Raw genomic sequence first — 22,167 nt, forward strand, 5'->3', positions numbered from 1 at the left:
CACACTCGCGATCGCAGAGACCTAGGAGTTCGGAATTTCCACGTGGCGCACACCCCTATATTCTTACGAGCCCTCCAGAGCAACAGGAGCCACACTGACGGGATCACCAGCTCACGCAGGGCACCTTGGGAGCGCCACATCGACTCCGTGGATTGAACAGAAACACTGTGGCGTTCCCTTCTTGTGCAGAAGCATCGTCAACGTCACAATGCCGACTTTGCGACATGCTCCCTGACCTCGAGCAGTCACGGGCACTTCCTACTATGCAACGTGACAAACACAAATACAGAAACAAACACCATCTCCAATTCAGTTTAATTAAAAGACAATCGAAGCGAGGCATGGCTGTTCAATGGGTATAAAGTTTCAGTTATGCCAGATGAGTACATTTTAGAGATCTGCTGGAAGCAAAAAGAATGTCAAGAGATAGTTAATAACAACTGCATGAAGACTGGTAGGCACTAAAGGGACAGAAAGGTAAAAGGTTGGTCATTTTGTAGCATTTATAACACAAAGAACTGTGATAAAAGGCAGTATTCATTCAACACACGCCACAAAAGAGGTAAAAACGCAACAGTGGTTCAAATGAATGAGAAATAATACCTGAGGGGAGTATCATAAATCTTACCTAAAAACATCCTTCAGTCATTCACAGTTGCTTTGATGATAATTCCAAATGGCCCACGGCCCTTCATGCCATCACTCCTGTGGAGCGCTCCAGCCTCGTCTGCAGACTGCCCACCCAAATGGGGTTATCCAGCCACGCAGACGGGCCTGCAGTGCTGCAGTCCAGTGGGGTCTTTCTCTGGCTTGTGCCTTAATCTGTGGCACACCCTCTGCCTGGCGCAGCTTCCTACCGGCTCCATCTTTACCCCACAATAAGCTAATTCTCCTGAGAGTCACTGTGCCCAGAGCAAATGACCAACGGGCCACCAATTCACCAAAGGCAGAAATTATTAACAATCTATCCTAGGTATAGATTATGCAGAAGGACAAACAGAATCCAGCACGCAGCCCAGACTCAAAGAACATAGCTGTTGGCCCTACATCCAAACCCCAGTGGTTGGACAGCAGCTAACAGCACGGCTTGGGCGCTGAGGGAGACTCTCTGGACCCCCAGGGACGAGGCACCACCAGGGAGAAAGTACCCACTGGTCAAACTCCTACTCAAAAATTATTTGTCTAAACTTAAAATATTTAAAGCATATGTATACCTTCCTTAGAATTTTTCACTTCGACCGACATGTTTGATTAACCAACCACCAGTTCTGATTCCATCAGCAGGAGGGCTTCTCATACCTTAAAGCAGGCAATTTGCCATGATGCAGCCAAAGGCGGGGGCAGAGCGTGAGTCGGGGAGAGTGACAGACAAAGAGAAAAGAGAGAGAGCATCCCGGCTCAGCAGCAGACTTATAGTTCCTAACCCGATCTTCTCCCACCCACCAGCCACGCCTGCACTGGCTTTGCTGTCACACCTCCCAAAATAGTATTGTTGAGAAAACAGTGGATTTGAAGTCAAAAGAATACATTACAATTTTGCCTTTCCTGCTTATTCTCTGACCTTGAGCTGATCACATACATTCACTGAACCTAACTTTACTTTTCTGGAAATGGATATATACACTATTCACATGCTTAGAGATATTTTAGGGGTTCTTTGAGGTCAATTTGCGAGGAATGAATGAAATCATGAGTGAAACAATAACAAGCATGATCTGAGATGTGTGGTAGGAACCTGGTGAGTACTAATTTCCTCTGTCCCCTCTAGACTGATGATTACTGAGTGTGTGCTGCACACCAGCCACCATGTGGGGCCAGGCAGGACACACAGTAAGGAAGCACGCCCCACTTTCCTGCAGGGCGTACCCCGGTGGAGAGAGAATCAGATGATTCACTCAGAAAGTGAACATTAGAAAGAGAACTGCTAAGTAACTGATTTTGCTCTAATTCCAAATGGAAGTCTAATTTGATTTCCCTGAGTAAGCAAATCAGAAAACAGCAAAAGGCAGAAAAGCTGAACGGTAGTGAAAACTGCCTATGTGAGCCTCTCCAGACTGCAGAAATGGCAAACTCCCAAACGAATTCTGAATGCATAAAATCAAAGAAAACACACATTCCTGGAAGATGACACATCCTTTTCTGGAATAAAAATTAGCTTGTTATCCCAGAAGAAGCATAACAATGAAGATTAAAGTTTCAGACTAAGGTATCCAAATGCAGAGTTAACCCAGAAAGAGGGTCAGGTTGCCAGGCTCTAAGTCATTGTTTTGCCTGCTAAATCCTCTGATTTTTTTAAAAATCTGCCTTAAGAACAGAGTTCCATGGACCTGTGCCTCCAGCAATATTCAGAGAAACACCAGCCTCCTAAGGGAAGGCTACGTTTACAGCCTCCCACTTAGCTATTACAGCAGCCCCACAAACACACTCAAAAGAGTGCCGCGAGCAAAATGAGGCCCCCTTTCTTCCAGAACTGGGCTATCAGCACCTGCCCCAGAACCACAAGTAACCCAGGCGTCCAGCGATTCTTGCCGTGATGGTGGGACATGAACTCACCAGCCACGGCTGCGGGATCTCCGGCAGAGGCAGCTGGGGCGGGGCTGGCAGGCTGTTGGGGGTCTCTTGCTTCTGAGCATGATCTTTCACTTCAAAACCTGTAAAGTATCAACCAAAACCACAGAACTGGATGAGAAGGAGGAGGATGAAGATGGTACTGTTTACAGCTATCATTTTCTCAGCACCATACTGAACATTTTGCAAAGATTTATCTTCTCTAATCCTTCTCAATAATTTTATAAGGTAGGTATTAATTCTCTATTTTACAGGTCAAAAATCTATGGTTAAAAAGGTTTCAAAAAAAGGTTAAAGGACTAATCAAAACATTAACAGGTAGAAATGATAGAGCTGGCACAAAGCTGACGTTCTTCCCAATGCCAAACGGCCTCTCAAAGGCAAGTGGCTTCATCTGAACTTCTACTCAGGTTAGTACTTACCCACGCAGTAAGGGGACAGACGCCTTCCTGGGAATCAGGGAATCTGTATTAAGTTCCCTCTTAAAGTCAGACACTATGAGAGACATACTTTACAGATGGCATGACTGACATAAGCTCATACCCTCAGGGCACTCAACTCAAGTTGCGAAGACAAGTAGACATACAAGTGACTCAGAAAATGTGGTGAGCGCTTACCAGTGAAGGCAAGAAAGAGGAAGAAACTAGTTTCAATTTGGGCATAGTACTATTTACATGCCAAGAGCTCACCTGGAAAGACCCAGAAAAACAATCACTCAACAATGATCACTTGTAACGGGTCAAGCACGATGCCACAGGTTAAGAAAAGAGGTGTTAAATGATAAAGCCGCTGACCTCGAAAAGCTGCAACGGAGATCAGAATTTTGGCAGAAAACTGGAAATAATAAAAAAGGAAAGAGAGAAAAAGAACAAATGGAAAGTCTACCACTAAAAAAAATTAGCAGATGGGTTTTAAGCAAATTAAAGAGCTGAAGAGAGAATTAGTGAATTGGAAAATATCAGAAGATACATTCAGAATGAAGCATGAAGAGACAAAGGGTTGGAACTCATTGGACAGAGGAAGAGAGGAAGGGAAATAGGGGAAAAGCAAACAGCAACTCCTGAGGCAAGAGGCCCAACACTGTGGTGTGTTCACACGAGTGGTCTGGAATGGCTGAGAGAAGGGTACACACAGAGAAGATGGGGTTGAAAAGAAAGGCCACATCTGCTAATAAAAGCAATAGTAGAAAATAATAGACAATAGTGACTAGGTGTCTACCATGTGTCAGGCACTGTTCAGAAATATTTTATATTATCTCCTTCAATCCTCACAATGTCCCTCTGAGGTAAACGCTACTACTGGCCCTTTTCACAGTGAAGAGACTGAAGCATAAAGAGATGAAGTAACAGGTGCAAGGTCACGTGCTTGGTAACAGGCAGGGCGGGGAGTCAAAGCCAGCTTGACGTTGGAGCAGATATGCACGGGCACGTTATCCATGGGCAATGGAGCCCAATGAGAGAGTCCAGGCAGGAAAGCAATGACCTCATTTCAAAAGTGAACATTTCATAGTTGCCCCCAAAATGCAGACCTCATCTTGTGCGCCTATCTCAGTGACTGGCCCAGAGCCTCATGGGGCTCGCTTTCAATCTGCTATCAAACCTTTCAACCCGCTGTTCAGAATGACAAGGTGAGCTTTCCAGAACACAAATCGAACTGTGTCATGCCCTGGCCTCATACACTAAAAGCCAAGGGATTATACACTTCAGATGGATGAAGTGTACGGGATGTGAATTATATCTCAATAAAGCTGCTACAGGAAAACTCCCTACACCTCATCCAGCCATCTCCTCTGAGCCTTCAAGATCCTAACAATGTGCCCTCCAAGAACTGCCCCCAGCCCCTCCCCACCCACCCTCTCTCTAAACTGCCTTGGATTCTCCTCTCACGTGCTCTCCTAACACTCTGATACTCGCTACAACAGTACTTACCAGGCTTATTATTACCTGCTTTTCCATCTTACCCACTGTGCACAAGAGTTAACACAGCAGGCTTGAGGCTGCGGTCCCTACAAGGGTCTACTTGCAAGGCTGGCCCTTGGCCGGCATCTGGAAATGTGGATTTCAGACATTTTCCCATCATGCCCTAGTTGATAAGGTTGATTTACTGTGTCTAGACTGTGCAAACAGCACGGTTTACGCTAAATACCTGCTGTGATGGACAAGTTTATGTGTCGACTTGACTGGGCCACACAGGGCTCAGATAGCTGGGGCAACATTATTTCTGGATGTGCCCGCGAGGCTGTTTCTGGAAGAGACTAGCATTTGAATCGGTGGGCTCAGTAAAATACACTGCCCTCCTCCATGTAGGCAGGCATCTCCCCCACGTAGGCGGGCATCTCCTCCACGTAGGCGGGCATCTCCCCCATGTAGGCAGGCATCATCCAATCCGTTGAGGGCCCAAATAGAACAAAAAGGAGGAGGAAAGGCAAATTTGCTCTCTCCGCTTGAGCTGAGACATCCACCTTCTGCCCTCGGACGTCTGGGCTCCTGATCCACGGGATGTGGCACTCAGAAAGACACTTACAGTATCACCCTCGGTTCTCAGGCCTTCGGGCTGGCACTGAATGCCAGCACCAGCTCTCCTGGGTCTCCAGCTCGCAGAGGGCAGGCGGTGGGACTTCTCAGTCTCCATAACCACACAAGCCAATTCCCGTAATCAGCCTCCTCTTCTGTCTGTCTATCTATCCTATTGGTTCTGTTTCTCTGGAGAACCCTGACTAATAAACTTGCTTTTCTGGGAGTCTGCAGTGTTGGTACCCGCCAGGCGGAGGGGGCCTCCACGACCAGCCCCAGCGAAATCCTGGAGCACTCAGTCTCTGACGAGCTTCCCTGAACAGAAACATCGCACACCCCTTGCTGCACTGTCCTCGCTGAGGAGAGTGTGCTCTGTGTGGCCCTCGGGGGAGGGAGCGCACGAGGAAGCCTGCACTGGGTTCCTGAAGACTCCGCCCGTGTCTTTTTCCCTTACAGTCTGGCTGTGTGCCCTCACTGCCACTGTCCCAAATTCCGGGCATGAGAAAGTACAACTGTATGCTGAGTCCTTCTAGTGATTGTCCGAACGGTGGGTTGCTCACGGGGACCCCCAACACACCCACTCTTCCACTAGCTCCTTAAAGCCTTTATCTTTTTACACCTAGAGACTAACACAGTGCCTGGCACATACATAGTAGGGCCTTCGATGACAACTTGGTGAATAAACAAATTCACAAGTTTATGAACAAATGAGCGTTTTAGAAAGATGGTGGAATTAAAGACGGTTTAGAGGCAGAGAGACTGGAGGAGAGAGCACGGTGTGGAGGCGCCGCACCTTTGGCTGACTGCACCCTCAGCAGGATGTCGGCGATGGCCGCCTTCTTCTCTCTGACGGTCGATGTCAGATATTCGTGGTCCAGGAGTTCAAGGAAGAGTCGAAGTTCAACTATTAACTCTTCCATTGCTGAAAACGAAGGAGAGAGGAAGGGTACTATTAGACACATCGCTTGCAAACTGCAAAATATGAACGCTAAGTTTTACTCAAAGCAATTCATTTTTAGCTTGATGACGGAATACAGTATTCCAGCATGAAAAACCAGGTCGAGTAACAGATTCACACATCCCTTCTAGGCCAATGTGCTGCTCCTTCACTTTTGCTCTGAGGCAACAATACCCAGCTGGGAGGAGCTCCAAAGCCAGGCTGCCAACAGAGGGAGTCGCGACCCAAAGCCTGGCGTCGCCATTTGGTGTCAACCGCATGATATGAATGTCAACGCTGAGGAGGAGACAGGCGTTTACAACGCCAAACAGTTTTCCAATAACCACCAGGACATGGTTGCAGAAACTCAACTCCCAGCGCTCTGCTTCTGTGGGCCTGGCTCCATCCCCAGGAAGACTGTGAGAACGTACATATGGTCACAACAAAGGATGCTGGATGCTGAGGACTCAGATGTCCATGGATGGATGGATGGATAAAGTGTGGTCTTACATACAGCGATACAGTATCCAGCCTACAAAGGAAGTAAGTTCTGACAGGTGCCACAGTGTGGATGAACCTTGAGGACATTATGCTCAGTGAAAGAAGCCAGACACAACAGGACAAATACTGTGTGACTCACTCATATGAGGCCCTAAAGGAGTCAAAACCATAGAGACAGACTGTAGAGTGGGGGGGCCCGGCGGGGGGAGTCCGGGGTGGGGACTCAGTGTTTAATGTGGACGGAGTTACAGTTCAGGAAGATTAAAGCTTTGGAGATGGATCGTGGTGATGGTTGCACGACAATGTGAATGCACTTAATGCCATTGAACTGTATATTCAAAAAGGGTTGAAATGGTAAAATCTATGCTATACATATTTTACCAGAGTTAAAAAGAAATCAACCTGGTCCCAAAATTGCAGGGCTGCTAAAAGCTATAAGCAAAATGTTAAACACGTTTATGGGTCTATGTTAAACTTCCAGCACCTCCATTTTCCATCTTCATTCGTATATTCTCTTATCAAAAATACCCCTCTTGCATGAGAGAGAAAGATAATCTGTGTATGACTCCACTCATATGAGGAATTTAAAACTATGGACCAAGAACAGTTCAGTGGATACCAGGGGAAGGTGGGGTGGGGGGGGGCACAAAGGGTGAAGTGGTGCACCTACAACATGACTGACAAACATTAATGTACAATTGAAATTTCACAAGATTGTAACCTATCAATAACTCAATAAAAAAAAAAAGAAAAAAAAAATACCCCTCTTACATGAGGTCCTTCATCCCAGTGTGTCTAGTCTGGAAGCTCCACTGAGACCTGTCCACCACGGGGGACCCTGCTGCTATTTGAAATCCCAGTGGCACAGCCTTCAGCATCACAGCAACACACAGTCACCACAGGGGGACACCTGACCAGAGGAGCGGTGTGGTTCCCTGACGGGGAAACGGACGCAGGCCGGGCCAGTGAGAGTGCCGGATCTTAACGACAAGACCACCAGGGCTCCCTCTAGGGCATCACAATATCTGGAGAGGACTAAAGCTGCATCTGCCCTAACTCGTTTTAAACCTCGGCTCCCTGGACAGAGCTCCTGGCGAGGACATTACGCAGACCCCTCCAGGCCTGGGAGTTTGCCGTGTCGGGCGGGTTCCTGCCCAGCCCATCCTCCTCAGAGAGCAGCACCCTCAACCACACGGTGGACTCTTGGCAGCCACAGCGACACTACAGGGCCCTGCACTCCCCGCCCCCCCAACCCTGCTCCCAGGTTATAGTTAACGGACCACCCTACCCCAGGCTGGCCAATCAGGTTCTCTTTCCTCCAGAGTTTGCCTGGGGACTAGGAACTCTCTTAGTTGGCATCTCTTGATCTGAAGACACACAAAGTCAGGAGCTGTGGAGCAGCCGCGTTTAAGCGTGGGCGTGCCAGAGGAGGAAAGCCGTTAACAGAGGAAGAGAAAATGAAGTCAGCACACTCAGGAGCACAAGCAGATACACTGAGAGGCCAGGGAGCACGTGAGGGAGAGGAAGAGCCAGACAGCCAGCCACCGGCTGGACTCCTGAGAAGCCCCTGGACATGTTTTAATTACCTGTGGAACTGGGCTCCACTTGATTCCATGAGGTGTCTGCATCCCTCTGATAAATTTCCATTGCACTGTTTTTCATTTAGCTACTCTGTGTGGTTTTCTTTTCAGGTGAAATTACAACCAAAAGATTCTCAAAGCAAAGGTTGGCGGCCGGCCCCATGGTATAGTGGTTAAAATTTGGCATGCTCTGCTTCAGCGGCCTGGGTTCATGCGTTCAGATCTCAGGTGTGGACCTACACCACTCATCAGCCGTGCTCTGGAGGCATCCCACATATAAAGAGGAGGAAGACTGGCACAGATGTTAGCTCAGGGCTAGTCTTCCTCAAGCAAAACAAGAGGAAGATTGGCAAAGGATGTTAGCTCAAGACTAATCTTCCTCAGCAAAAATTAAAAAAAAAAAAAAATCATAACTCTTTGCACCTCAGAATGCAAAACATTCCCAAATCAGACAGTTGTGATTGTTAGAAAAGTTCCTCCTTTTCAGGATTTTCACAGACTAAACAAACCATATTTTACCCTTATATATTTACCCTTTAAACAGTTAAAACAAACTCACATCCCCTTTCCCCTAGCCTTCTCTAACTAAACACCCCAACTGGCTCCTCCTCACGAAAGTCCTCCTTAATTACCAACATTCGCTCATCTTTTAGCAGCTATACCGATAACTGGATACTTAGTGATCTTAAGGTCTGTTTTTCTCTCTCAAAAGAGCTGGCCAGCTGGTTAAGAGCAGGTTGTACGCTTTGCTTATCTCTGACCACCTTACAACAAACAGCCTGGCGCACAGTCCACCGAGAAAGCACGCGAGCATTTTTGGGGAGTGAAGGAATGACGACTTATAAAGTAAGAGATTTAACATTTTCTGAGAAGCTATTACGTGAAAGGCATAGCGCTAGGCATCTACACACGACGTTTCATTTAATTCTCACAATAATGCTGCAAAGAGACCATCGTCCCCATAAACAGGGGGAAGAAAAAGCCGCTTACACAGCAACCCCCAGGATGGGGCGCTGTTGCAGCCCCTTCTATGTGTATGAATTTGCTTGTGTTCCCAACAACCCCGTGCGGTCTGTTGGTAATGACACTACATTCTACCACTCCACAGGTGAGGAAACTGAGGCACAGAGAGGCAGCCTAAGGTCACTAAGCAAATAAGTGGCTGAGCCTCTGCAGTTAGTAACTTGCTCACACGCCCAGAGCTAGACCATCACAGTAACAATCTGGACGCAGTCTGACTCCAAAGGCGCTGTTTGGCCATTTCATGATAACCGTCCACGGACGGTTTCTGAGATAACCCTGGCCTGGGGAGTTGCTAAGGCCATTTCTTTAAGGGCGATAGCATCAAATAACAACACTCATCCTAGAAAAAGTGAGGAAGATGAAGACAGTTTCACCAGAGTCTACACCGTGTCCTACAAAGTACCATAATTACGTAGGGCGCCGGCCAGCTCCCTGCTGGACAGCCAGACCCTGCCGTGCAGGTCCAGCGTCTCGGCCATCGCTGGGCTCCCTTCGGTGCCCAGGAGTTTCCAACATGAAGCACACACTCAGCAGAGGCCTGTTGAAGGAACAGGCACGAACTCCCATAGCTACTGGACGTGACGTTACCCAAGGCCCACCCGGACACCAAAGCAAGGAAGGAAGAAGTTCCCGCAGCCGGTTTTCAGTGTAAAGCTCTCACTAAGAGCGTGCCTTTTCCGTTAAGATCAACAGGTGGGAGCCAACAAGAGCTCCAGAGATTTCCATAAAAAGGAAGCTCTGAGGAAACCTGGGCACCTAAGCAGGGAGTGGCCTCTACAGCTTAAGTCTGCAGGATGTCGAGAAAGCATGAAGAGCCCATCACTTCCCTTGTGCCCCCCAGAACTGTCACTTTCTTACCAGCTGTCAGCCAGCTCTCTGCGGGACAGGCAGAGCAACCGGAGCCCAGGGCTTCAGCTGAGATTGGCACAGACGTATCGAGTGGCCTTCTCCATCCGATACCCGACTCACTGACGGGTACCGAGCGTCTCCACCACCTGACACACGCCCTCCCCCCACCAGCAGGGGCCACTCCTGCAGGGTCAGGGTGGACTCCCCCGTGCTCCTGACCTCCCCCAGCGCCACCCGTCCAGGTCTCCCTTCATGATACAGGCTTTCCCACTTTCCCTACAAGTACCACAGCCTCCATCACTCCTTACAGGGGCTTAAGAGAGAATTACAGCCACATCTAGTGCTCACCACGTGCCAGGCAACCTGCAAGGTGCTTCAGACACATGATGACTGACTTTCACAATAACTCTCAAGACAGGCATTATTATTACCATTTTACAGATGGAGAAGTTGAGCCTGAGAAAGGTTATATTCTTCCCTAAAGTCATATAATTTAAAAAAAAGAGTCAGAATGCAAATCAGAACCAGGTCTGGTTGGTTTTAATGTCTCTAGTTTTTTTTTTTTTTTTTTTTACAGGGGAAGATTTGCCCTGAGCTAACATCTGTTACCAATCTTCCTCTATTTTGTATGTGGGTCACCGCCACAGCATGGCCACTGCCAAGTGGTGTAGGCCCACGTCCAGGAACCAAACCTGGGCTGCTGAAGCGGAGCACACTGAACTTAACCACTAGGCCACGGCCTCTGTCTCTACTCTTTATACCATCTCTTTGACTGTAAAGTGCACTCATAGTGGACGTTAATGCCTCTTAGGTTACATTCCCCACAGTTTACATTGAAATAACTTGTTTCCCGTGACATGGAACCGGCTACCCACACAATTACATCCTCAAGGTCATGGCTCAAATTGTGCTTTGCATTACTATTTTATTAATATTTCCTATATTAAAAAGCAGAATCTTACAACTGGAACCAGAGTTGTAGATAATTCATCCAACTCTCTCGATTTACTGATGGAAAAATGGAGGCTCAGAGAGTGGGAGAGACTTGCCCCAGGGCGCAGACCAGCACAGCTCTCGACGTGGCCCCAAACGCAGGCCAAGGGCTCTGCATCCAGAATGACAACTAGCTATGCTCTAATATACAAAACACTCTTAACATATTTTACCTCATTTGATCCTTACAATCACATTATATTTGACATATCTCTGATGGCAGAAATAGGACTAAGAAAACTGAAGGGGAGCCAGCCCTGGGGTCCTCGTGGTTCAAGTTTGGCACGCTCTGCTTCAGCAGCCCAGGTTTGGTTCCCAGGCACAGAACCACACCACCCGTCTGTCAGTAGCCATGCTGTGAAAGCGGCTCACACAAAAGAACTAGAACAACCCACAACTAGAATATACAACTATGTACTGGGGCTTTGGGGAGGAAAAAAAAAAAAAAGAGGAAGATTGGCAACAGATGTTAGCTCAGGGCAAATGTTTCCCAGCAACACAGAAAGATGAAGGGACTCGTCCACGTCAGCAAGCTGAGTGGGGACACATCCCCACGAGAACCAAGGCCCCTCCTCCCTCGCTCGACACCCTGACCCTCGCATCTGTTATCCGGCTCTGAGCAGAACGGCAAAGTCGCTGAACACAGATGGAGATCAGGAGACGGGGGTAAATAACCAACTGCCAGAAAACTACCTTTCCCCCAAATGCCCAACCACACAAAAGACCTGGCCACAGAATGTATTATTCCCAAGGCAACAGCGAAATCCTCCGGAGGCATTTCTGGATAAATTCTGTGCATCTGAAAAGCAAAATTCCCTTCTCCCTGGCAAAAGGCTCCTTTGCACTAATAATTGACTGCTGTCTCTCACTCGGTTAGTGTCTTCCTTGGTCCTAAACAAACATGGAAGGAATGAACAAAGAGTAGACAGCACGTGAGACAAAGAACTCACAGCGAGTGTGCTTCCCCCATAATCAAGCCTCTACTCCTGAAACTAAGGCTCTGGCTCGGGTTTGACAGTGAGTTATTTTATTTCGACAAAATTACAGAAGTGGGTTATGGTTTGTGGATCCCAAAAACCACTTTAAAGGAATTTTATTCACCTTAATGCCTAAATCATAGAATTTGAAAGCCAGAAGGGACCCTGGACTCAGTGTCTTCATTTCACAAGTGAGGAAACTGAGGCCCAGAGAAGGGAAGTGACCAGCTGAGGTTACACAGCGTTTGGTAAACAAGCCAGAATGAGGAGCCAGGCAATCTGACCACCAGGTCAAAGTGCCTTGTTCTGCACGGAGCTGTCATCCGCACACACTTCCACGGGAGCGAGGACAGAATTCCTAGGATCCACCCACAGTTTCTCAGGAAACTAAACCACTCTTTGTGAACAAATGCTACAAACAACCAGGAAGAATGCCGACTGTTACTGGCTCTAAGAAAATCCAGTTAACTACCCCAGAACGTCCCGCTTCCTTTTCAGAAAAGGCAAGGAACACTGCACTTCTTTATGTCACTCGATTTGTCCTGGGCAACAGACTGCACACGTGTTGCCACACCCACGTCCTCCTCAGTCTTCAAGCTTCAGCAATGTCTGCGACACACCTAGACCAGTCCGCACGCTCAGTCACGGTCAAGTGTCCCGTGCAGCCAAGCCGGGTGCTGGGGGTGTTTTTACTTATTTTATATTTTTCCCAAGATCCTTCCCGTACAGCTCTTCCCTTCAAAATTCCAACCTAGCGCAGAAACTAGACCCGGGAAACAACTTCCACTGTGTAGTCTCAGTTGAAGAACTGCCTGCTTCTTATTCCCCCAAGCCCCTCGCTCCCCTCCCCTTCCAGACCACCCAGCCAGAGGGGCACCCGACCCACCAGCTCCACCTGCCTTCTGCCTGTGGGAACCTCTGGCAGCTCCCGTCCGCCTCGGCCAGGGTCACCTCCCACTGCCAGGCTCCCCACCCAGGACCACCTCCCTGCCTCTGCCCCACCCTAAATGCTGCCCGTGCTCCCGAGTGGAGACCACACCCCACCCCCCTGGGGGAGACGTCCTGCTCATTCTACCCATGCGGATCCCTCTGCCCAGAAGCTCTTCTGTCTGTGCCTCTCATCATCCACTGCTGCTTAGAAACAGCCCAGCCTCGGCTGTCACACAAATCACATTCAACCCCAGTTCTGAGTCTTCCTACTTGTGTGACCTTGAGGAAGTGAGTAATTCCCGCAAATTATCTCATCCTTGAAATGAGATGAGGGTTATGTCTCTCAGTCTGGTAGTGAGGATGGAATGAGCTGACAGACACACAGAGCCGAGCATTCACAAACGGCAGCGAGGATCATTATTACAGCTTATGCTCGTCTTACTAAAACCTCACTTTAAGACCTGGGATCCTTGAGCACAGTGAGTGGACACCACCCACACTCTTCGTCACTTCTAAAACCGTAAAGTCCTTAAAGGAAAGTCAGGAAACATTGTTCCGTCCAGCTCTATGCGAATGTATTTGAAACTGGGCGAAACATAATTTCACAGAAAAAAAATACAATTTAACAAATTGTTTCAGAACGCTTACACAGACTAATTTCCATAGAAGAAGCAAAGAAAGCTATCAAAGAATTATCCTCACACAAAAGGCGCTGGATCCAGATGACTTTACAGAGGATTTCTCCAAACTTTGAATACCAACGCCCTTGCATAAACTGTTCCAGAGGAGAGAAACAGAAAAATGTTCAAATTCTTTATCTTCTAGAAGTAGGTATAAAAATGATGCCTAAACCCAATAGAGATACACACACAAAAAAAACGTAGACCAGTCTTACAAATAGCAATCTTACAAACGTTAATGCAAAAATGCTAAATCAAATACCGGCAAACAGAAACCAACACAATACATTAATAACACACGACGACCCAATGGGATTCATTCCAAGAACGCAAGGATGACTCAACCTTAGAAAATCTAATATAATTCATCATATTAATAGATCTAACGAGAAGATACGATTCTCTCCACAGATCAAGAAAAACCCTTCAACGAAATTCAATACCCATTCCTGATTTTTTTTTTAAAGTCAATAAAATGGGAATTGATACATCCTTCCCCAGCTTGCTAAATACATCACTAACTGCCTTAGGCTGAATGTTTGTGTCCCCCAAAGCCCATATGCTGAACCCTAACACCCAACATGATAGGAGGAGGGGCCTTTGGGCGTGACTAGGTCCTGAGGACGGAGCCCTGGTGAGTGGGAGTAGAGCCCGTGACAAAGACGCCTGGAGAGCACCAGGCCCCTCCTCCAGGTGAGGACACAGTAGTCCTCCCTACCCTTGGTTTCAATTTTTGAGGTTTCAGTTATGCGTGGCCAACTGCAGTCCGAAAATATTAATTGGAAAATTCCAGAAATAAACAATTCATGTTTTTACATCGCGCATTGTCCTGAGTAGCAGGATGAGATCTCACGCAGTCCCCTCCATCTCGCCCAGCACGTGCATCGCTCCTTCGTCCGGCAGATCCGCGCTGTGCACGCTACCCGCCTGCTAGTCACCGGGTAGCCGCCAGGTGATCAGATAACTGTCGTGGTGTCACCGTGCTCAAGTCACCCTCGTTTCACGGAACGATGCCTCAAAGCGCAAGAGCAGTGACGCTGGCAATTCGGCTATGACAAAGAGAAGCCGTAAAACACTTTCTTTAAGTGAAAAAGGGAAAGTAAGGAAAGAAAGGAAAGGTGAAAGAAGGAAAGAAAAATCATATGCTGAGGCTGCTAAGATTTACAGCAAGTTTATGACAGCACATTGTCACAACGGTTCTATTTTATTAGCAGTTACTGTCGTCTCTTACTGTGCCGAATCTATAAGTTAAACTTCATCATAGGCACGTTCGTATAGGAAAAAACATAGTACATTCAGGGCTCAGTACTCCCCGTGGTTTCAGGCATCCCTGGGGCCTTGGAGCATATCCCCTGTGGATAAGGGGGGACCTCTGCACAGTGAAAAGTCAACAGTCTGCAACCCAGGGGAGGGCCCTGGTCACCGGAACCCCGCACACTGGCACCCTCATCTTGGACTTCCAGCGTCCAAAACTGCGATAAATAAATTTCTGTTATTTACAAGCCACCCAGTCTGTGGTATTCTGCTACAGCAGCCAGACAGACAAAGACACTGACATAAAACAAAACCGGTGTCTCAATTCACGAGGACACACTCCAGGCATTCCCAGGAAGGCCGGAAACAAGTCAAGGAGGCCTGTGTTCTCCACTACACTGGAAGTATGAGCCAACACAATCAGAAAAGAGAAAACAATTAGAAACGGAAGAAAACAATAAAATCACCTCTATTTGCACTGATGCGAAAATATACCCAGAAAACCCAAGAGAACCAATGATAAAACTACTAAGAAGAATAAAAATTTGAATAAAGTAGAAAATACATTAAAACTATTGCTTTTTGTGTATTAATTTTATACCAAACAGGAAACAGCTAGAAGATATAACAGAAGATTCCATTTCAAAAAGCAAGAAAAAGTAAAATACTTAAAATAATTTAGCAAGAAATATGCAAAACTTATGTAAGGAAAACATAAGACACTCCTGGAAGACCAAGCAGCGAATCCAACAAACGGAGAAGTGTCCCTTGCCTTTGGAAGGACAGCTTAATGCCAAGAAGACGTCAATTCTCTCCAAGTTAACAAATTTAACACAAGCCCAATAAACAGACCCACGAGCACGCAGGATGTCTAAAAACAGCAAAGCAGGACTAGCCCTGTCATCTATTAAAACACAATATAAAGGCCCCGTCATTAAAAAAGTGCAATACTGGCACACAAATTCCCAGTTGGATCAATAAAACAGAGTAGAAAGTCCAGAAACAGACCCACACACATATAGATATACAGGCATACTTCGTTTTATTGTACTTCTCAGATACGGCACTTTCTTCCAGATCCTCCACCAGCAAAAGATGATGGCTCGCTGAAGGCTCAGATGGTTAGCATTTTTTAGTAATAAAGTTTTTTTGTGTGTTTTCTTTTGTTTTTTTTTTGTTTTTTTTTTTTTGGTGAGGAAGATTGGCCCTGAGCTAACATCTGTGCCAATCCTCCTCTGTTTTATATGTGGGATGCTGCCACAGGATGGCTGATGAATGGTGTGTAGGTCCATGCCTGGGATCTGAACCCGCAAACCCCGGGCCACCAAAGCGGAGCATACAAACTTAACCACTACACCACCAGACCGGCCCCTAAAGTAATTTTTAATTTAGGTATGTACATTGTTTTTAAGACGCAATGCTACTACACACTTAACAGACTACAGTATAGTGTAAATATAACTTTTATATGCACCAGGAAACCCAAAAATTCATGTGATTCACTTTATTGCAATATTCACTTTACTGCAGTGGTCTGGACCCGAACCCACAGTGTCTCTGAGGGGCGCCTGACTAGCATAAGACAAAGACGTCGCAAACCAACGGTATCGCAAACCAGTGGGGAAAAGAGGGACCTCTCAATAACTGGAGTCAGCACAACTGGCAACCATTTGGGAGGAAAAAAAAAGATAAAATTGAATACTTATCTTACATCATACACCAGAAAAAAGTCCAAAGATACTTGAGAATCAAAATATAAAAAGTCAAACCATTCAAGTCCTTGAAGAAATACGGGGTGAATTCTTTTATAACTTTGGTGTAGAAAACATTTTCTAATGACGACTCAAAATCAGACGTGAAAAGAAAAGACTGACCAAGGAGACTCCGTGGAAACAGAAGCACGAGGCCCTGGGGAGGAAGGCCTGAATCGTGGACTTGGGGCCCTCCGGCCTCGCACAGAACTCACACGCGCAGCGCCTTCCGCAGCCCCGGGCACCCCCGTGCTGCTCGGCCCCGAGGCTGGGGCGCTGGGGGCGGGGTCACGAAAGCCCGTCTCCGCCCGCTCACTGAGGACACTGTGCTCCATCTGGGGCTCCAGCTAAGAAACTGTGTCTGAGCCACGCTGGCCCCCAGACCAACCTGCTCCTCAGAAAGCTGCCCTTGTCCCCTACGCGCTTCTTTTCAGTGACTTTTCCTGACCTCGCCCCTCTTTCTCCCGCGTGTTCACACTGCAGCTCTCCTGACGACCCAGCTCCCCGCATGCACCCGCGGACCCTGGCACGCCGCTGCTCTCTGCAGGTGTGCCTCAGCCCTCGTGTCCTCGCACCCCTGCCATGTCCCTGACACACACGCCACACCGCTCTCACCTGGCTCCCTCCTACCCATGGCCCCTCGAGACAGCTCAGTGATGGCCACCCCCACCCCCTCAGCAGCCCAGTCCTCACGCTGTGCCGCAATGATGGGCTGGCTGGTCTGTCTCCTCCACCCGTCAGGAGGCAGCCTGCAGTCACCACCCCCATTTCACCAGTCCCTGGAGCTAGCAGGCCTGGCACCACGCCTGACGTGGGAGCTGAACACAAGATACTCAATCATGTTTGGTGAATTCACTCACTTGTTTGTTGCTAGAGCTCCATAACAGACAAAATTCCTGACATTGGTTTTGAAGGGAAAGTTGCAGAAAAAATCCCATGGCTCGTCCTCTCATAGTAACTATGTCTCCTGTGACATCCTGACAACACACACCAAAAGTGGCAAAGGGACGAGTCTGACGAGCTCACTTTCTCAAACAGGCGATGACCCTCCAGCCAGGGCCCCTGGCCGCTAAGCCAGCAGGGCCACCATCCGAGCATATTGAGGAGCCCGCCGGGGAGAGGGCGCTTGTGTGGCACTGAAGCAACGCGGCCGTGACTCAAGCAAGGCACTTGCATAGTTTCCCTTATAGGGTCACAGTCAAGACTCTTACAAACATTTCCACGGGCCTCTGCAGATAACCTAAATGGGCTGCCTAAAGGTTGATCGAGAAGTCTCAGAAAAAGCAGCACAGTGTTGGACGCTGCCTGGCAGGGAAGTTTCTCTCGGCTGGACTGCATCTAAACTTCCTTAATCTCCAGATGACCGTTACCTGAATGACCGATGACTTGGAGCACAGCCACCAAACTTCTCTGACTCCCAGCGCCCTCGCCTGTAACGTGGGCTTAAGAACAGAGAGCCGCCCGGCAGGACCAGGGTGGAGGGCCCAGAGAGGGGCCGCCAGGAACAGCCTCTGCCTGCAGGGCTGCTCAGTGCCTCTGCAATCTGAATCTGGAAAGAGAAAGCAAAGAGGGTCTCCACTTGTCACTCTAGGTGTCTGAACAGGACCTGTGATGGCCACAGCTCAATTTCATCACCGACTCTGAAAGCTGAGTCTTTAAAAGATTGATCAGTATCCCCAGGGAAAGTCTGGGCTTCCAAGAGGATATGTGCATATATGTATGTTCGGAGTCCTGAGAACCTCCCCATCCGGGTTACACAGAGCTAGCAAGGAGCCCCCAAAGGACTGGTGTAAAAATCCACTGAACACGTTCTTTCAGGAAATCGCCATGATTCTTAAAGGTCAGATTAATACATGGATGAGTGATGTAAGCCCCAACAGAAAATCTCCTCCCGTTGTTTTGTAGAAAGCACAAGACGAACCCTAGATCTGGACATGTCTTGTACCAATCATAACAATATATGTGACCTGACACCACCACAGGAGCCAGACTCCCCGACTCCTGAAGCCTGGCTCCTAGGCTGGCAGGAGAAGACTATGGATAAAAACCAAGCAGGTTGCTAACAAAAGTGTTAAACAGAATATTGAGAGCATAGTATTTCCATTCCGTTTACATCAGTTCAATTTAATTCAGTAACAAGTTGTCATACACCGACCATGTTCAGGACTGGTACTCAACGTTTAAAGGCAAGTTAAGGACATCCAAGAGTTCACAATCTGGAGCTGCAGATAAACATTTGGGGTTTTCAGAAAAAGCGGCATTGATGGATCTCCTTTTTTGTTTTTTTGTGGATCTCCATTTCTGAACAGACCATTGCAGCAGCAGCATTAAGGATGCACCAGTGCAGCGAGAGGCTGGAGCGGGAACAGGCGCACCCAGTGAAGAGAACAGGAGGAAGGACAGCACAGGAGCGTGGAAAAGCAAAATGCAAACGCACGCTCTATTTATTGTAAGATATTTTTAAATTTTACTAAAAAAAAACCCAATGCACCAATATCTGGGTACTTAAGTGTGGGGTATACAATGATGAGTAAAACAAACATGATCTCTTACATTCAAGTTAGAGAGACAAACAGTATGCAAGTAAATTAAAACAGCCAGCAATTACGATGGATGCTATGAAAAAAGCATCTAGCCAAAAATTTCATGTCAAATTTTCTAGCTCAAATCCCTACTTCATCTCTGAGGTCTCTGCCCTTAAGAATGACTCTATAGTCACAACAGCCAAAAGGTGGAAGCAACCCAAGAGTCCACTCGCAGACGAATGGATAAGTGAAATGTGGTGCATCCCCACAACGGAATATTACTGAGCCTTAAAAAGGAAGGAAATCCTGTCACAGGCTACAGTGTGGAGGAACCTTGAAGACACTGTGCTAAGTGAAATAAGCCAGTCACAAAAGGACAAATCCTGTATGATTCTCTTACATGAGGTCCCCAGAGCAGTCACATTCACGGAGACACACAGTAGAACGGTGGGGCCAGGGGTGGGGGTTGGGGGGTAGGGAGTTGTTCAACGGGAAAGAGCTTCAGTTTGGGAAACCCAAAGAGTTATGGGGATGGATGGGGTTGATGTACAACAAGGTGAATGTGCTCGATGCCACTGAACTATGTACTTAAAAGTGGTTAAAACGGTAATTTTTGTTATAAATATTTTCCCACAATTTTTTAAAATACAAAATAAATGCAAAAAAAAAAAGACAGGCTCCATTTCCCTGGCTCATAAACACGAGGGCTCCCGAGCAGCCACTGAATAAAGTTCTAACCTTGCCCAGCAGTAAATGCCGTGTCGATCTGGGCCCAAAGCCTTTATAAACCCATCACCTTCCACATGCCACCTCTGATGTTTCAGTGTGGCCTGAGCCAGCGGCCACTCATTCTTTTCAGAACATTCCTCGTGTTCCTGCCTGACCTGAGCTCACGCTCTCGGAAATACCTTTGGCTTGGCACTCATCTTCTCTACCATCAAGCTTTCTCCAGGAATGATAATCACACGCCACCTCCTCTGCACAGCCTTCCCAAACCAACTCATTAAAGATTGAATGTCCCTTGTCTACTCTTCGGTCCCTTATCTGTCTTCTTACTTACCAATTTCTCTATAAAACTGTAAGCTCCTTACTAGCAAGGAACTATTGAAAAGTGAAAGAAAAAGAAAAACCAGTACTGGGGCCGGCCCCCGCGGCTGACTGGTTAAGTTGGTGCACTCCGCTTCGGCAGCCCAGGCTTTCACTGGTTCGGATCCTGGGCGCGGACATGGCACCCCTTGTCAAGCCATGCTGAGGCGGTGTCCCACATGCTACAGCTAGAAGGACCCACAACTAGAATATACAACTCTGTACTGGGGGGCTTTGGGAGAAAAAGGAAAAATAAAAATCTTAAAAAAAAAAAAGAAAAATCAGTACCATTTACAACAGCATTAAAATATATGAAATACTTAAGGATAACTTTAACAAAGTATGTAAAAGGCCTATGAACTAACAACTATGAAGCGTTGCTGGGAAAATTTAACAAAGATTTAAATAAAAGGAGAGATACCATAGTCACGGATTGGAAGATTCCTCATTGCTAAGACAGCAATCTCCCCCCAAAAGGACCTACACACACAACACAATCCCAATCAAGATACCAGCAGCTTCTTTTTTCAAAAACAAATTGACAAGCTGATTCTAAAATATATGAAAATGAAATGAACTTGAATAGCCAAACACTGGGGAGAAGAATGAACAACACCATAGGACTTAAACGGCCTATTTCAAAGCTTACCACAAAGCCACAATGACCACTCCAGGGTGGTGCTGGCGTGGGGGGAGATCAGTGAAACAGAACGACGTCCAGAAATGAACCCACTCATAAACGGCTAACTGATTCTTTGACAAAGATGTGGAGGCAATTCAGCGGGGAAAGAAGAGTCTTTGGAACAAATGGTGCTGAACGAGGGGGTATGGATATGGGAAAAACTGAATCACCCCTTGCATCACACCATACACAAAAATTAACTCAAACGGGTCAAACAGATCGAAATCTAAGGAGTAAAACTATAAAAATGTCTAGAAGAAAACATAGGAGAAATTGTTTATGACTTTGAAGTAGGCCAAGATTTCTTAAACAGCAGACACTGTATATTTTATCTGGTAACGCCAGATAAATGGAACTTTAAGAAAATCTAGGTAAACGGAATTTTAAGAAAAGACTTTGCCACACGACAGCAATAAACAGGGAATAAGAGATCGCAGTGGTAGGCTAAGAGCTAACTGGGTTTTTATAAGGAAGAAAGCAGGGCTCCCAGCTGCAGGCACAGAGCACCAGTGGCCTGTGTTCTCCCCATTACCATGAAGCTGCACTGCACCTTTATTCATGAATGGGCTTTTCTTCTAATCAAAGGAAGGAATAAAAACAAACAAAAGGGAAAGGAAAGGAAGACTGCACTTAGAAACTCGGTCTCTGAAACAACAACAGGCTTCGTTCTCCTGCTATTGGTGAGGCAGAGAAGTCGAGAGGGGTAACGGCCCACATGGCTGGAGAGGGCAGCAGCAAACTTCAACAAACCATTCAGTCTTCTTCCAGAGGTGAAAAGATCGTGCTGAAGGGCAAAGCCCCCCCAGCGGCCAGGTCAAGGGGAGATCTCTGCCTACGTGAAAAGCACCGCATCTCTAGCTCACAGCCCCTCTCCACAAGCACAGAGAGAGGCCATGAGCACCCCCTGGGTCTCCTACAGACCTGGCAAGAGGGAGGGAGGACCAGGCAGGCTGCAGAGAGCAGGAGGAGCTTCCCTGGACACGCAGGCCTGTCTCCGCATTCGGCCCTGGCAGTGACTTTTCCACAGACGCAGTGAGGAGCTGAAGTGCACACCCTCTCTGTGAACACAGCTATCATTCTACCGACTCAACTCTGTTCAGGACAAAGGCTTCTAACGTCAAGGAAACCTTAGGCAGTACCGTATCTGACGATCTGGTGATAGAAACGTAGATGCTGAAGCACGAGGAGGAGCGTGGACTGTCAGGCCACGAGTCCCGTTAGTGGCACAGAAAGGATTCACACCAAGTCCAGTTGTCCAGCAGGTGCTCTTTCTTTGACGCCAGCTGCCTCGAAAGCCCTCAGGGATGGTGCTAATTCA

The 22,167-nt window shown here is 47.4% G+C and overlaps 1 protein-coding gene across 9 annotated transcripts in view; it reads right to left on the reverse strand.

Moving 5' to 3' along the window:
- The window catches only part of AFAP1 (actin filament associated protein 1), a 160,843-nt gene that overhangs the window by 96,740 nt on the left and 41,936 nt on the right, over positions 1–22,167 (reverse strand). For 4 of the 9 annotated variants that reach the window (XR_011538357.1, XR_011538356.1, XM_070613353.1 and 1 more), the window contains exons 2-3: positions 5,875–6,003; positions 2,554–2,651 (exon numbers count right to left, since the gene is read on the reverse strand). Coding sequence is in view for 4 of the 9 variants with exons in the window: in XM_070613353.1 (XP_070469454.1) it covers positions 2,554–2,651; positions 5,875–6,001 (225 nt within the window). In the remaining 5 variants the exon portion in view is untranslated. Of the gene's footprint in view, positions 1–2,553; positions 2,652–5,874; positions 6,004–8,105; positions 8,127–17,171; positions 17,311–17,416; positions 17,695–22,167 lie in introns of those variants that run through there. The other 5 variants (XR_011538354.1, XR_011538355.1, XR_011538353.1 and 2 more) reach the window with 5 other exon arrangements.

This window comes from Equus przewalskii, chromosome 3 (assembly GCF_037783145.1).
Source record: "Equus przewalskii isolate Varuska chromosome 3, EquPr2, whole genome shotgun sequence".
Classification (NCBI taxonomy): Eukaryota; Metazoa; Chordata; class Mammalia; order Perissodactyla; family Equidae; genus Equus; species Equus przewalskii.